We start from the raw sequence: 13,760 nt of genomic DNA, 5'->3' as shown, positions 1-13,760 counted from the left end.
ATCTAGGCAGAGAAAACAGACCGTTTTATTCCGTGCTGACACGATGTTGCCAACATGGTACTAATAACTCAATAACAACGGAACGCAAACGAGAAGCCCTACTGACTGCACAGCGAGCAGCCGTCTACGAATCAACCTCTTTGGTAGGAGACCTTGACTCTCCCTTCCTTTTTTTTTGTTTTTGTTTTTGCAGTTCACAAAATCAGCTGATCATGTGTCTGGCAGTACATGTTCCGTGCATCCAAGCGGTCATTGCGCCGCTGTTTCTGGCTAGCGCGCTATTCAGTTATTTCGCCCCTCATTTGGTGTGCGCAAAGTGCAGACGTATTTCTACAAGCTGTCGTTGCGTTCCTTCAACACCGCGCCCCCGGCAAGCGGGGAGGCTCGTTGCAGTGCGCCAACGCCACACGGAACCAGCCGCAACCGCGTCGGCACCGTGCTGCTGTGGTGTCAAAGTGGACGCTGCCGCGGACGCCCGCCTCCTTCCAGAGGCTTGCTTTTGCTTTTGCGGCAAACCTAAAGGACAGGCGCAGCGTAATCTTGTGCTAGACCCCGGTTCCACACCCACTTGCGTCACGTTTGCCACGCGCGAAACCGACGCGCGCTCGAAACCGGGCGGTTTCCAGCATTCTGGGTGCCGCTGAGCGGAGGGTAGCCATCGGTCCGTCAGGCGACCAATCAGGTGGGAGAGAGGGGGGGGGGGGCGCTGCGGAGCAGCACCGCCGCGCGGCGCAGTCGATCTCCGTCCGTCTCCGGAGGCAGTCTCCCGTTTCCAGCGTCCGCGCTCGTCACCATGGCCCGTACCAAGCAAACCGCGCGCAAGAGCACTGGCGGCAAGGCCCCCCGTAAGCAGCTGGCCACAAAGGCTGCTCGCAAGAGTGCGCCAGCTACCGGGGGAGTGAAGAAGCCTCACCGTTACAGGCCTGGCACCGTGGCACTTCGTGAAATTCGCCGATACCAAAAATCGACCGAACTTCTCATCCGCAAGCTGCCCTTCCAGCGCCTGGTGAGAGAAATCGCTCAGGACTTCAAGACCGACCTGCGCTTCCAGAGCTCGGCCGTCATGGCACTTCAGGAGGCCAGCGAGGCATACCTTGTCGGTCTCTTCGAGGACACCAACCTGTGCGCGATCCACGCCAAGCGCGTCACCATCATGCCGAAGGACATCCAGCTGGCGAGGCGCATCCGTGGCGAGCGCGCCTAAAAGCGTATTCGAGGCGCCGCCACAGCAGCAGCAGCAGCAACGCTCCACAACGGTCCTTCTCAGGACCACCCAAACGTTTGCGTTGGCCACGGGCGCACGGTCGAGACGAACACGAGCTCAGGACCCCGGTACCTCTCTCTCTTTTTTTTACTCTGACTGTCTGTTCCTGCGAAATGGGTGAGTGTGTTGAAAGTGATTCCGCACTGCCCTTGTACTGAACTCGCCTGCACTTTTACACCCCGGCGGCTTCCCGCAGGTTAGTTATTTTTTATTTTTTTTTTGTGCCGATAACAACTCGCGCGCACCGAATGGGATGCAGTCGAAAAACAAGAAGAAGAAGAAAAATAAGAACTGCTGTCCGCACAAGTAAATGCAGCAGCTCCTTGAAACTACACAGCAGAAAAACAAAAACTGAGCGAATTGGTGCATATTGAAGAATTAAAAAAAAAAAACAAAACGGCGCAGCGACGACGGACAAGCGCTTGTCCATCTTTATTCTGTCTTGTGCCTCGTCGCTGGGCTGTTTATTACTTTTCCTTTAAACGATCCCTTGCGACATGCCAATCATGCCGTTTGGTGATATTCCCAAGCCCAGCCCACTGGAAGGAAACCACGAGACGCGCTTTTCTCGTGTAGTCCATTAATAACATTGCTCTCGGTGCGCTGTACTGGCCTGTAGCGGGCTGAAAAAAAAAAGAAAAAAAAAAGAAAGGACAGCGAACCTGTGTGCGCGGCCGCATGTGGTCGAGTAGTGTCAGTGACGCCCAACGGGCAGTAAACGAAAGCAGCATGAGAGGGACGCAGTGGTCCAGAGCAAAGGGATCGCAGAGCGAGGCCCCGCCGTGGCAGGCACTTGGTTGGTCCTGATAAGGACCGTTAGGTGCGAGCTATCGCTGCGGCGGGCGCGCCTCCATAGACGTGCAGAGGACCGCTCACGCCTTCTTCTCGGTCTTCTTGGGGAGCAGCACGGCCTGGATGTTGGGCAGGACGCCACCCTGGGCAATGGTCACTCCCGAGAGCAGCTTGTTGAGCTCCTCGTCGTTTCGGATGGCCAGTTGCAGGTGGCGAGGAATGATTCTCGTCTTCTTGTTATCGCGAGCAGCATTACCCGCCAACTCGAGCACCTCGGCAGCCAGGTATTCCAGGACGGCGGCCAGGTAGACCGGGGCGCCGGCTCCGACGCGCTCCGCGTAGTTGCCCTTGCGCAGGAGACGGTGGATTCGGCCAACGGGGAACTGGAGTCCCGCGCGGCTGGAGCGGGTCTTGCTCTTGCCCTTGGCTTTGCCTCCTTTGCCGCGGCCGGACATGGTGACTGTTGTTGTAGTACGCTCGAGAAGCAGGAGAATCAGCGACGACCACTGCGTGCGAGCACGTTGGATAGAAACGAAACGAATACCGCGCTCTCTCCCCGCGCCGCGAGCCCGACGCGGATTGGGGCGGAGCTATCGCTGCGTCGACCAATCGCGCGGCGGCCTGGCTCGGGTCGCTTGAACACCACCGTGCCAGTATAAAAGCGCCGCGCGCCCCTTGGCGCGCGTTCTTTCGACACCGTCCGTGTTGCCGAGCGTCGACGTCGCTGTCAACATGCCGCCTCAGCCCTCTGGGAAGGCCGTGAAGAAGGCCGGAAAGGCTCAGAAGAATGTGCGCGCTACGGACAAGAAGAAGAAGAAGCGCCGCAGGAAGGAGAGCTTCTCCATCTACATTTATAAGGTGCTGAAGCAGGTGCATCCAGACACTGGAGTTTCCAGCAAGGCCATGTCCATCATGAACAGCTTCGTGAACGACATCTTCGAGCGCATCGCGGCCGAGTCTTCCCGCCTGGCCCACTACAACAAGCGCTCGACCATCACCAGCCGGGAGATCCAGACCGCGGTGCGTCTTCTGCTGCCTGGCGAACTGGCCAAGCACGCCGTGTCTGAAGGCACCAAGGCTGTCACCAAGTACACCAGCTCCAAGTAGGGTGGCACATTGCGCCTGCTGCCGGCCCTCACCTCAACGGCTCTTATCAGAGCCAACCAAAGTGTTTGCATTGGCGAGCCTGCCTGCAGGCAGCGATGCACCGGTCCTGTTTTTCCTCTCTATGAGCGTGATGTGTGTATAATATTTATTTATTTATTTCTTATTCCCCTCGCGTGGCAGCCTGAAGTGGTTTTAAATACCAAGGCATCTCTCGTTTTGACTGCTGTGCACGTGAATAGGTTCCCTCTATAGGGCCCCACCAGCTGTTTGTTGTGCGGCAGTCGCGTATTCTTTCAGCGCTGCGGTGTGGCCGTCTTGTTACTGCGTTTTATTTCTTGCTTGAGTTCAGCTCTGTTTCCCATAACGCGTGGGCTTAAAGTGGCCTACAGTACACTTTAGCTGCAGGGGGGAAAGAAAAAAAAAAGAAAGGAAGAAAGCCTTAGAAATGCTATTCGGTTCAGACGCGTTCACAACACACTACTGAGTCCTGAAATGTATGCACAGTGCAATGGGTTGACTGAACTTGCGCAAAACCCCTTGCGGACGTTGGGGAGTCGACCGCGAGTGATTTTTTCGGCAACGTCTGTTGCATAGGGATCCTGAAATAGGTGACAAAAATAAAATTTGTAACGAAGCCCAGCAGTAAACTGTGAGGTGGCCCAAGGTGCTAAATTCCTTGTCGGCTTCAGCGCCATGCAAACCTCCAGCAGGTGGTGAATGTTTGTTGTGTTTAAAGGCAGAAAGAAAAAAAAAAAAAGCCAGCCGCGGCGTTTGAGTTTAATGGGACGGAGGTAGAAAGTGTAGCGATAAGCGTATTAACAGCCCTGTGCGGGGCGCGCAACTTCCTCTACTTCTCTGCGGGCATCATAGCTATAGGAAATGAGCGCAGACAGAAACGAAGCTCCGCGCTCGACCACACTGCAACGTGTGGACGCGCGAGGAAGACAAGTTGCATGCGCTTAATGTTCCTGCAAGCGGCACGACAGAAGTTCGGGTGCCTTTCTTTTCGCCCTACAGTTTGCGCTCGTGCCGAATTGTGTATTGAATAATATCTGTGTGGCAGATACACAATTTTTTTTTTCGTTCTTCTGTTGTTGGGCGCGCACGACAGGCGTGCAAATATTTACTATGTGCTCGCGGTTGCACGGGTGTCATGCGTCCCTTACGTTTCGCTAATAGTAACAAAGTCGTGTGCAGTGCACTCGCTCATGGGCTCCATAAAACGTTCGGGCTACGCATGGGAAGGAGCAGTTATTTGCCACCTTTTTACGTTGCTAGTGCATGCAGAGACCTGAGCTCAGTCAGGTAGGTGTGTGTGTGTGTGTGCATATTTCGCTGCCTGTGGTGGCTTTTTTTTTTAATTCCGCGAGAAGATAAGCCAAAATGAAAGCTTCGAGAGATTACAGCCAAGAAGGAGAAGCAGGAGCCGAGTAGCGCTCGTCGGTACCACAGCCGGGGAATGGTCGGAAAACGGAAAGGGGCGCTCGAACTGCTCGTAGTCGGTGCAGCGAACTGAAATTAGCCAGAGAAATGGTCCGAAACGTGTTCTACACGTATGCCGAATTTGGAAATCCTGCATGCATTACTTTCCGAGATACAAGCGTTTGAATTTTGCCCGCCGGGCAAACTGGTCGCTTTTCAGCATCCTAGCGACCGGTAGAGGAGGGGAGTACACAGCGAAGCGCCGTCGCGCGCGCTCCCATGGTGGCCTCTTGAATCCTGGCGCGCAAGCGAACGGAAGAGTTAACTCGCGAAAAAGAGATGAGGAAGGGCGGCACGCGATTCGACTGCCATTAATGTGTTTTAATGAGGCGCGCGATTTCGCAGTTTGAACTTGTAATGTGACAGGCTCGGGCTGTGTTCGTCGTTGCAGCGCACTCTGCGGTGCGTCTGGTTGTCCAAAGGGCTGGAAACACCGTGCTGCGAGATGAAAGAAACAAAAGCAGCGAGCGCCTGTTTGTTTCCAACGCGCGCACACGCAGCAAAAAAAAGGAAATACGAAAACAAAGCAGGATTCTCCAACATTCATTTTCCATCCTCTTGACCGAGCTGCAAATGCAGATCGGATTACTACCAGCGTTATACAGCCACAGTGGTCATCGCGTTACTGCACTCCTGTGGCCCCTCTAAGGCGCGCGGTTCTTTTTTTTTTTAGTTTGTTGTTGTTGTTGCGTCAGCATCGCACATGAGGCCGAATGTTTCTTTTTTTTTTCTTGTGCTCAGTCGCTCTGCCCGCGAGGAGTTTGCCCATGGTCGTAGTTGCGCGAGAGTCCTGCGAAAGGGCTCAGTGATGCTAGCGAGGCGCCGCTCGCGAAGACGGACCCTGATTGGTCGAGGCGCCAGCCAATGGCGGTCGTCGCTGCGCTCCGCGACCGAACGCCCCGCGGCTCGCTGCCTGCATTCTCTGTTTTGCATCGGAGCCGAGCGGTCGCGCTTTTCTGCATCGTGATGTCTGGTCGTGGCAAAGGCGGCAAGGGGCTCGGAAAAGGAGGCGCGAAGCGTCATCGCAAGGTGTTGCGGGACAACATCCAGGGCATCACCAAGCCTGCCATCCGTCGTCTGGCGCGCCGAGGCGGTGTCAAGCGCATCTCGGGCCTGATCTACGAGGAGACCCGCGGCGTTTTGAAAGTGTTCCTCGAGAACGTGATCCGGGACGCCGTCACGTACACGGAGCACGCAAAACGCAAGACTGTCACCGCGATGGATGTCGTCTACGCGCTCAAGCGTCAGGGCCGCACCTTGTACGGCTTCGGGGGCTAGGCCGGCCACGCTGGTAGTCGCCGCGTCAGGAAGAAGGGACCCTGTGCGGCGTGCACCCTCTACTCCAGCTCCGTGTCGTCGTCAAACAGCCCTTTTTAGGGCTACCCAAATGCTGGATTGGCAGCTGTTGGTTGCGAACCAGAGCTCCGGTTCTCGTTTGTTCCTCTCTCTCTGTCTCTATGGGTTTTTTTTTTTCTTTGCCTACTTGTTGTCGCCTGCGGAAGCGAGCGGATTATGCCACAACAGCAAGCTGCAGCGGTCTCAGGTGAGCAGTTGATTGCGCCGTGCCTCACTGTCTGCAGCCATAGTAGTAGCCATCTGAGGGAGCATCGTTTTTGGCAGGGCGGCCGCCGTGTGTGGCTTTCGCACGTGTGTGTGCGCGACATTTTTCGCTTCAGCTTCGCGGCCATAAGTTTACAACCTACCTTTCGCCATGAATCAATCGTGTGTGCGTGCTGCGAACGGGTCTGGTGAAAAGAGGCATTATGCTTTCTTTCGAAACGAACCCCTGTACACATTTCCTTGTTTATGTGCGCGCGGCCTCTCATAATCGCAGGCGAAGCGATTTATTTACATTCGTCGGCGGTTCGTTTCGCAGCCACAGACAGGCAGGTAAACACGCCTGGCGAATGCAAACAACGTCTTGTGCATGAAATTCAGCTACCAAACACCTGGGGAGCATAACTGCGATGATGCGGACAAAATAGCGGCATAGCTAGCTGCACGGCTTCTTGTAAACAATTACATCACGCGGTGAGGGAACCAGCCAGCCTCGAAATTGCTTGCGTGAATTCAAACGCATCGCAGCTCATTACGGGCATATGTGTTTTGTTGTTGCGCCAACCAATGCAGCAAATATAAATACTTTTGCGGCATTGCGAAATAAAGTTGCTGTTGTTGTTGTGCCCAGTGTGTGTCGTCAGTTGTTCCTCGAATTTTTGATGCCCGACGACGCTGAAATTGCATGCGTGGTGTGTACATACGGTTCCTACAAAGTCAGTGTCGCGGAAAACGTTTGCGCGATCCACAGAAAATGAGTGTATTGATTGACGCGAGTCACTTTCCTCTTTTGAATAAGGGCAGTGTGTTCAAGCAAGGTGTGCTGTCAGGTGCGTGAAAGGCGTCTCGGATGTGTTAGCATTTAGAGTGGATGGCGAAGAGAGCCTGGGAGAGGCACAGCGACGTCGCGCTAGCTCACTGCTTGCCTTTTGAGCGAGTCTGGCCGTCCGTCCGTAGGACGGTTTCCCTCTGCAGCCGGTGACTTCCGAGGTGCGTTTTTTTTTGAAGCAACCAGTGCAGCTTTCAGCTCAACTGCTATTTGGGGCGGCTGTGAACTTGTGTGCCCCAACTGCGGCGTCCAGACAGGCGTCTATAGCGCGCTGCCTGCGTTTTGGAGTGCATGAAAAGGATGAAAGTAGAGGCGGGAGCCGCACCGTTGCCTCCAAGATTCCGGGCGCTGGTCTCGGAGGCGTAGGTACTTGCGCAAGCTGGAGGAAGGTGGCGCCGCGGCCGCGCGAAGCGTCGGCGATTAAGTTGCGTGCACCGCGCTGCTGGAAGGTATGCATTCCCTTGGGGAGGAAGCAGCTCCCGGCTTGCGTACACTTTGATTTCCCCTTAAATGGCGTTTTGAGTCTCAGGCGCTTTAATTTCGGGTCGCACGTACGGCGACTGAAGCGTTTGGATAAATTTTTCAGTCTTGTTTGCTGCACGTAATTGAGGAAATTGCGAGTGCGCCCTGCTCAGTCTGGTTTAGTTGTGGCTTTTCATTCCGTTTGGCTTGCTTTTTGTTGCCCTACTGGCTGGCGCCGTTTTGCTAGTGCGGGAGTTTGGAGGGGCATTGCATTATTCAAGAAAGAGAACAGAAGATAGGGACGAGATGTTAGTAGGGACGGGGCGCACTACTATCCAAAGAATGTTTTGTTGTAACTATGCGTAGCTGCCGCTATTCGTTAGCCTAATCACAAATGATCAGACTTGATCCAGTCGTTGAAACTTAACTCGTTGAATTTATTTTACGCGTTAAATACAAGAATCAAATGCAAGCAACTACACATCTCTCGGAACGCCCGAGCAGTCAGCGAAGCTAGCTGCTCGTCGTTCGGCGTCCGGAGTACAACAAAAGTTTTGGTGCCGAAACCCGTTCACTTCGAGTTGTAGCCAGTGGCAAGAAACTATGTGTTGTTAACAGTGTTGGGCGGCGTCGCGCAGTGCCATTCTCCGGGGTTCTGGAAGAAAAAGAAAAATGCAAGGGACGAACGAAATAAAATGTTTTTCCTCATTACACTGCCCGGTGACCTAAATAAAATCCATGGATGGGCTTCTGTTCGCTTATAAAGCGACCGCAGGAAATGCACCTCAATCACGGAGGGGTGGGGGTGCCTTCAATGCGTGCTCTACTGTTTTTGCTAACTTTGGCCACCTGTTACTGGAAGAATACTGCCTGGAGATGCATGGGAAATGTTAGGCATGATGCACGCTTTCCACGCAGTGTTCGCGGCTCTTTCCTTCCGTGCAATCGTACGTCATGGTATGTGTCTCGCTATGGTTTGCCAACTTTGCGCAGGGCAAACTGTTTTCTCAATTCCGCACCTTTTTATCTGCAAGAAGAGAGTGCAAACATTTAATGGATTTAAACTACAGGAAATTCGGAGGTGCATGAGCTGCGGATGTGGGAACACTGGAAACTCTGGAAACTTGAGGGAAGTAAATAACCGCATCCATCAGAAGTGGGTTCTCGTTCTGCTCGCCTTTTTTTGTGTGTGTTTTGTGGATGCATTGAATCATCTTCAGTAAGTAACTTGTAAGTAACGCGGGTTAGTCGGCGAGTGTTCCTTGGCTGGTAGACACACACACGCAATGTGTACAGAGACAGCCCTATGCGCGCGCTGCTCTCCAGGCGATTTTTCGTGCTCAATAACGATAACTGGGAACTCGTTTTGGCTGGTGCAGCTTGAAATTTGAAGCGAACTGATCTGTCGACTGCACAGTGCACCCATCGAACCTCCTTGGAAGCGACGACGCACTCTGAGGTGGCATTCATGCCCTAAGGGGTGGGTTTGTCAATATGTCTAAATCTGCCGTCTCTCTTGTTGCGCTTCCTTTGAGTTGCATGTATTATTGCGTTCTGCGCCCAAGCGCTTCTCTCTTCAACCCTTACAGCTTTGCCGAGGTGCGTCGATCTACCTGCTGTGTACCCTGTGGGCTGCTTTGCGCTGTTCAGGTGTCTGGCTGCGAGTTGCGCCGCTGTCCCGTCGAACAAGTTGGTTGACGACACAGTTCAGTTCGCATTAAGCTCAACAAAGGTGGTGCAGCAAGAAGTGTGCCATGGCAGCATCATTAGTGCTGCGAGCTGCGCCGGTCATTGGAATAATTTGTCGTAAAGGCTTGCTTGCAACGGAACGGAACGGGACGTAGTCGTGATGCCGCTTTCCAGGAAGAAATGCCGACCTCGTATCGTATCACCGGGAAGAGTGGCGCGATATTCAACAGCTTGTGATGGATTCATGAGGTACGCTTGGTGTCGCACAGGCATTTTCTCATTGGGGGGAGAGCTTATGAATGCTTTACATCTAGGCAGAGAAAACAGACCGTTTTATTCCGTGCTGACACGATGTTGCCAACATGGTACTAATAACTCAATAACAACGGAACGCAAACGAGAAGCCCTACTGACTGCACAGCGAGCAGCCGTCTACGAATCAACCTCTTTGGTAGGAGACCTTGACTCTCCCTTCCTTTTTTTTTGTTTTTGTTTTTGCAGTTCACAAAATCAGCTGATCATGTGTCTGGCAGTACATGTTCCGTGCATCCAAGCGGTCATTGCGCCGCTGTTTCTGGCTAGCGCGCTATTCAGTTATTTCGCCCCTCATTTGGTGTGCGCAAAGTGCAGACGTATTTCTACAAGCTGTCGTTGCGTTCCTTCAACACCGCGCCCCCGGCAAGCGGGGAGGCTCGTTGCAGTGCGCCAACGCCACACGGAACCAGCCGCAACCGCGTCGGCACCGTGCTGCTGTGGTGTCAAAGTGGACGCTGCCGCGGACGCCCGCCTCCTTCCAGAGGCTTGCTTTTGCTTTTGCGGCAAACCTAAAGGACAGGCGCAGCGTAATCTTGTGCTAGACCCCGGTTCCACACCCACTTGCGTCACGTTTGCCACGCGCGAAACCGACGCGCGCTCGAAACCGGGCGGTTTCCAGCATTCTGGGTGCCGCTGAGCGGAGGGTAGCCATCGGTCCGTCAGGCGACCAATCAGGTGGGAGAGAGGGGGGGGGGGGCGCTGCGGAGCAGCACCGCCGCGCGGCGCAGTCGATCTCCGTCCGTCTCCGGAGGCAGTCTCCCGTTTCCAGCGTCCGCGCTCGTCACCATGGCCCGTACCAAGCAAACCGCGCGCAAGAGCACTGGCGGCAAGGCCCCCCGTAAGCAGCTGGCCACAAAGGCTGCTCGCAAGAGTGCGCCAGCTACCGGGGGAGTGAAGAAGCCTCACCGTTACAGGCCTGGCACCGTGGCACTTCGTGAAATTCGCCGATACCAAAAATCGACCGAACTTCTCATCCGCAAGCTGCCCTTCCAGCGCCTGGTGAGAGAAATCGCTCAGGACTTCAAGACCGACCTGCGCTTCCAGAGCTCGGCCGTCATGGCACTTCAGGAGGCCAGCGAGGCATACCTTGTCGGTCTCTTCGAGGACACCAACCTGTGCGCGATCCACGCCAAGCGCGTCACCATCATGCCGAAGGACATCCAGCTGGCGAGGCGCATCCGTGGCGAGCGCGCCTAAAAGCGTATTCGAGGCGCCGCCACAGCAGCAGCAGCAGCAACGCTCCACAACGGTCCTTCTCAGGACCACCCAAACGTTTGCGTTGGCCACGGGCGCACGGTCGAGACGAACACGAGCTCAGGACCCCGGTACCTCTCTCTCTTTTTTTTACTCTGACTGTCTGTTCCTGCGAAATGGGTGAGTGTGTTGAAAGTGATTCCGCACTGCCCTTGTACTGAACTCGCCTGCACTTTTACACCCCGGCGGCTTCCCGCAGGTTAGTTATTTTTTATTTTTTTTTTGTGCCGATAACAACTCGCGCGCACCGAATGGGATGCAGTCGAAAAACAAGAAGAAGAAGAAAAATAAGAACTGCTGTCCGCACAAGTAAATGCAGCAGCTCCTTGAAACTACACAGCAGAAAAACAAAAACTGAGCGAATTGGTGCATATTGAAGAATTAAAAAAAAAAAACAAAACGGCGCAGCGACGACGGACAAGCGCTTGTCCATCTTTATTCTGTCTTGTGCCTCGTCGCTGGGCTGTTTATTACTTTTCCTTTAAACGATCCCTTGCGACATGCCAATCATGCCGTTTGGTGATATTCCCAAGCCCAGCCCACTGGAAGGAAACCACGAGACGCGCTTTTCTCGTGTAGTCCATTAATAACATTGCTCTCGGTGCGCTGTACTGGCCTGTAGCGGGCTGAAAAAAAAAAGAAAAAAAAAAGAAAGGACAGCGAACCTGTGTGCGCGGCCGCATGTGGTCGAGTAGTGTCAGTGACGCCCAACGGGCAGTAAACGAAAGCAGCATGAGAGGGACGCAGTGGTCCAGAGCAAAGGGATCGCAGAGCGAGGCCCCGCCGTGGCAGGCACTTGGTTGGTCCTGATAAGGACCGTTAGGTGCGAGCTATCGCTGCGGCGGGCGCGCCTCCATAGACGTGCAGAGGACCGCTCACGCCTTCTTCTCGGTCTTCTTGGGGAGCAGCACGGCCTGGATGTTGGGCAGGACGCCACCCTGGGCAATGGTCACTCCCGAGAGCAGCTTGTTGAGCTCCTCGTCGTTTCGGATGGCCAGTTGCAGGTGGCGAGGAATGATTCTCGTCTTCTTGTTATCGCGAGCAGCATTACCCGCCAACTCGAGCACCTCGGCAGCCAGGTATTCCAGGACGGCGGCCAGGTAGACCGGGGCGCCGGCTCCGACGCGCTCCGCGTAGTTGCCCTTGCGCAGGAGACGGTGGATTCGGCCAACGGGGAACTGGAGTCCCGCGCGGCTGGAGCGGGTCTTGCTCTTGCCCTTGGCTTTGCCTCCTTTGCCGCGGCCGGACATGGTGACTGTTGTTGTAGTACGCTCGAGAAGCAGGAGAATCAGCGACGACCACTGCGTGCGAGCACGTTGGATAGAAACGAAACGAATACCGCGCTCTCTCCCCGCGCCGCGAGCCCGACGCGGATTGGGGCGGAGCTATCGCTGCGTCGACCAATCGCGCGGCGGCCTGGCTCGGGTCGCTTGAACACCACCGTGCCAGTATAAAAGCGCCGCGCGCCCCTTGGCGCGCGTTCTTTCGACACCGTCCGTGTTGCCGAGCGTCGACGTCGCTGTCAACATGCCGCCTCAGCCCTCTGGGAAGGCCGTGAAGAAGGCCGGAAAGGCTCAGAAGAATGTGCGCGCTACGGACAAGAAGAAGAAGAAGCGCCGCAGGAAGGAGAGCTTCTCCATCTACATTTATAAGGTGCTGAAGCAGGTGCATCCAGACACTGGAGTTTCCAGCAAGGCCATGTCCATCATGAACAGCTTCGTGAACGACATCTTCGAGCGCATCGCGGCCGAGTCTTCCCGCCTGGCCCACTACAACAAGCGCTCGACCATCACCAGCCGGGAGATCCAGACCGCGGTGCGTCTTCTGCTGCCTGGCGAACTGGCCAAGCACGCCGTGTCTGAAGGCACCAAGGCTGTCACCAAGTACACCAGCTCCAAGTAGGGTGGCACATTGCGCCTGCTGCCGGCCCTCACCTCAACGGCTCTTATCAGAGCCAACCAAAGTGTTTGCATTGGCGAGCCTGCCTGCAGGCAGCGATGCACCGGTCCTGTTTTTCCTCTCTATGAGCGTGATGTGTGTATAATATTTATTTATTTATTTCTTATTCCCCTCGCGTGGCAGCCTGAAGTGGTTTTAAATACCAAGGCATCTCTCGTTTTGACTGCTGTGCACGTGAATAGGTTCCCTCTATAGGGCCCCACCAGCTGTTTGTTGTGCGGCAGTCGCGTATTCTTTCAGCGCTGCGGTGTGGCCGTCTTGTTACTGCGTTTTATTTCTTGCTTGAGTTCAGCTCTGTTTCCCATAACGCGTGGGCTTAAAGTGGCCTACAGTACACTTTAGCTGCAGGGGGGAAAGAAAAAAAAAAGAAAGGAAGAAAGCCTTAGAAATGCTATTCGGTTCAGACGCGTTCACAACACACTACTGAGTCCTGAAATGTATGCACAGTGCAATGGGTTGACTGAACTTGCGCAAAACCCCTTGCGGACGTTGGGGAGTCGACCGCGAGTGATTTTTTCGGCAACGTCTGTTGCATAGGGATCCTGAAATAGGTGACAAAAATAAAATTTGTAACGAAGCCCAGCAGTAAACTGTGAGGTGGCCCAAGGTGCTAAATTCCTTGTCGGCTTCAGCGCCATGCAAACCTCCAGCAGGTGGTGAATGTTTGTTGTGTTTAAAGGCAGAAAGAAAAAAAAAAAAAGCCAGCCGCGGCGTTTGAGTTTAATGGGACGGAGGTAGAAAGTGTAGCGATAAGCGTATTAACAGCCCTGTGCGGGGCGCGCAACTTCCTCTACTTCTCTGCGGGCATCATAGCTATAGGAAATGAGCGCAGACAGAAACGAAGCTCCGCGCTCGACCACACTGCAACGTGTGGACGCGCGAGGAAGACAAGTTGCATGCGCTTAATGTTCCTGCAAGCGGCACGACAGAAGTTCGGGTGCCTTTCTTTTCGCCCTACAGTTTGCGCTCGTGCCGAATTGTGTATTGAATAATATCTGTGTGGCAGATACACAATTTTTTTTTTCGTTCTTCTGTTGTTGGGCGCGCACG

At 54.4% G+C, this 13,760-nt stretch overlaps 7 protein-coding genes across 7 annotated transcripts; 5 read left to right on the top strand and 2 right to left on the bottom strand.

Annotated features, from left to right (window-relative positions):
- Nucleotides 1-793: 793 nt before the first annotated feature.
- On the top strand, nt 794-1,204 carry LOC149337984 (histone H3). Its single transcript, XM_089550209.1, has one exon. The coding sequence runs from the start codon at nt 794-796 to the stop codon at nt 1,202-1,204; it is 411 nt and encodes a 136-aa protein (XP_089406335.1).
- Nucleotides 1,205-2,136: 932 nt separating this feature from the next.
- On the bottom strand, nt 2,137-2,511 carry LOC149337983 (histone H2A-like). Its single transcript, XM_089550213.1, has one exon. The coding sequence runs from the start codon at nt 2,509-2,511 to the stop codon at nt 2,137-2,139; it is 375 nt and encodes a 124-aa protein (XP_089406339.1).
- A 277-nt stretch (nt 2,512-2,788) lies between these two features.
- LOC149337982 (histone H2B-like) lies at nt 2,789-3,163 on the top strand. Its single transcript, XM_089550208.1, has one exon. It carries the CDS (start codon nt 2,789-2,791, stop codon nt 3,161-3,163), a length of 375 nt encoding a protein of 124 aa, XP_089406334.1.
- Nucleotides 3,164-5,611: 2,448 nt separating this feature from the next.
- LOC149337981 (histone H4) lies at nt 5,612-5,923 on the top strand. The gene has a single exon (XM_089550207.1). It carries the CDS (start codon nt 5,612-5,614, stop codon nt 5,921-5,923), a length of 312 nt encoding a protein of 103 aa, XP_089406333.1.
- Nucleotides 5,924-10,283: 4,360 nt separating this feature from the next.
- Nucleotides 10,284-10,694, top strand: LOC149337980 (histone H3). Its single transcript, XM_089550206.1, has one exon. It carries the CDS (start codon nt 10,284-10,286, stop codon nt 10,692-10,694), a length of 411 nt encoding a protein of 136 aa, XP_089406332.1.
- Nucleotides 10,695-11,626: 932 nt separating this feature from the next.
- Nucleotides 11,627-12,001, bottom strand: LOC149337979 (histone H2A-like). The gene has a single exon (XM_089550205.1). The coding sequence runs from the start codon at nt 11,999-12,001 to the stop codon at nt 11,627-11,629; it is 375 nt and encodes a 124-aa protein (XP_089406331.1).
- A 277-nt stretch (nt 12,002-12,278) lies between these two features.
- LOC149337978 (histone H2B-like) lies at nt 12,279-12,653 on the top strand. Its single transcript, XM_089550204.1, has one exon. It carries the CDS (start codon nt 12,279-12,281, stop codon nt 12,651-12,653), a length of 375 nt encoding a protein of 124 aa, XP_089406330.1.
- Nucleotides 12,654-13,760: the final 1,107 nt, after the last annotated feature.

This window comes from Amblyomma mixtum, chromosome 6, assembly GCF_055824585.1.
Source record: "Amblyomma mixtum isolate Tamu chromosome 6, ASM5582458v1, whole genome shotgun sequence".
Classification (NCBI taxonomy): Eukaryota; Metazoa; Arthropoda; class Arachnida; order Ixodida; family Ixodidae; genus Amblyomma; species Amblyomma mixtum.
Note: the sequence above shows the minus strand (reverse complement) of the source record. Positions and strands in the feature narration are given on the sequence as shown.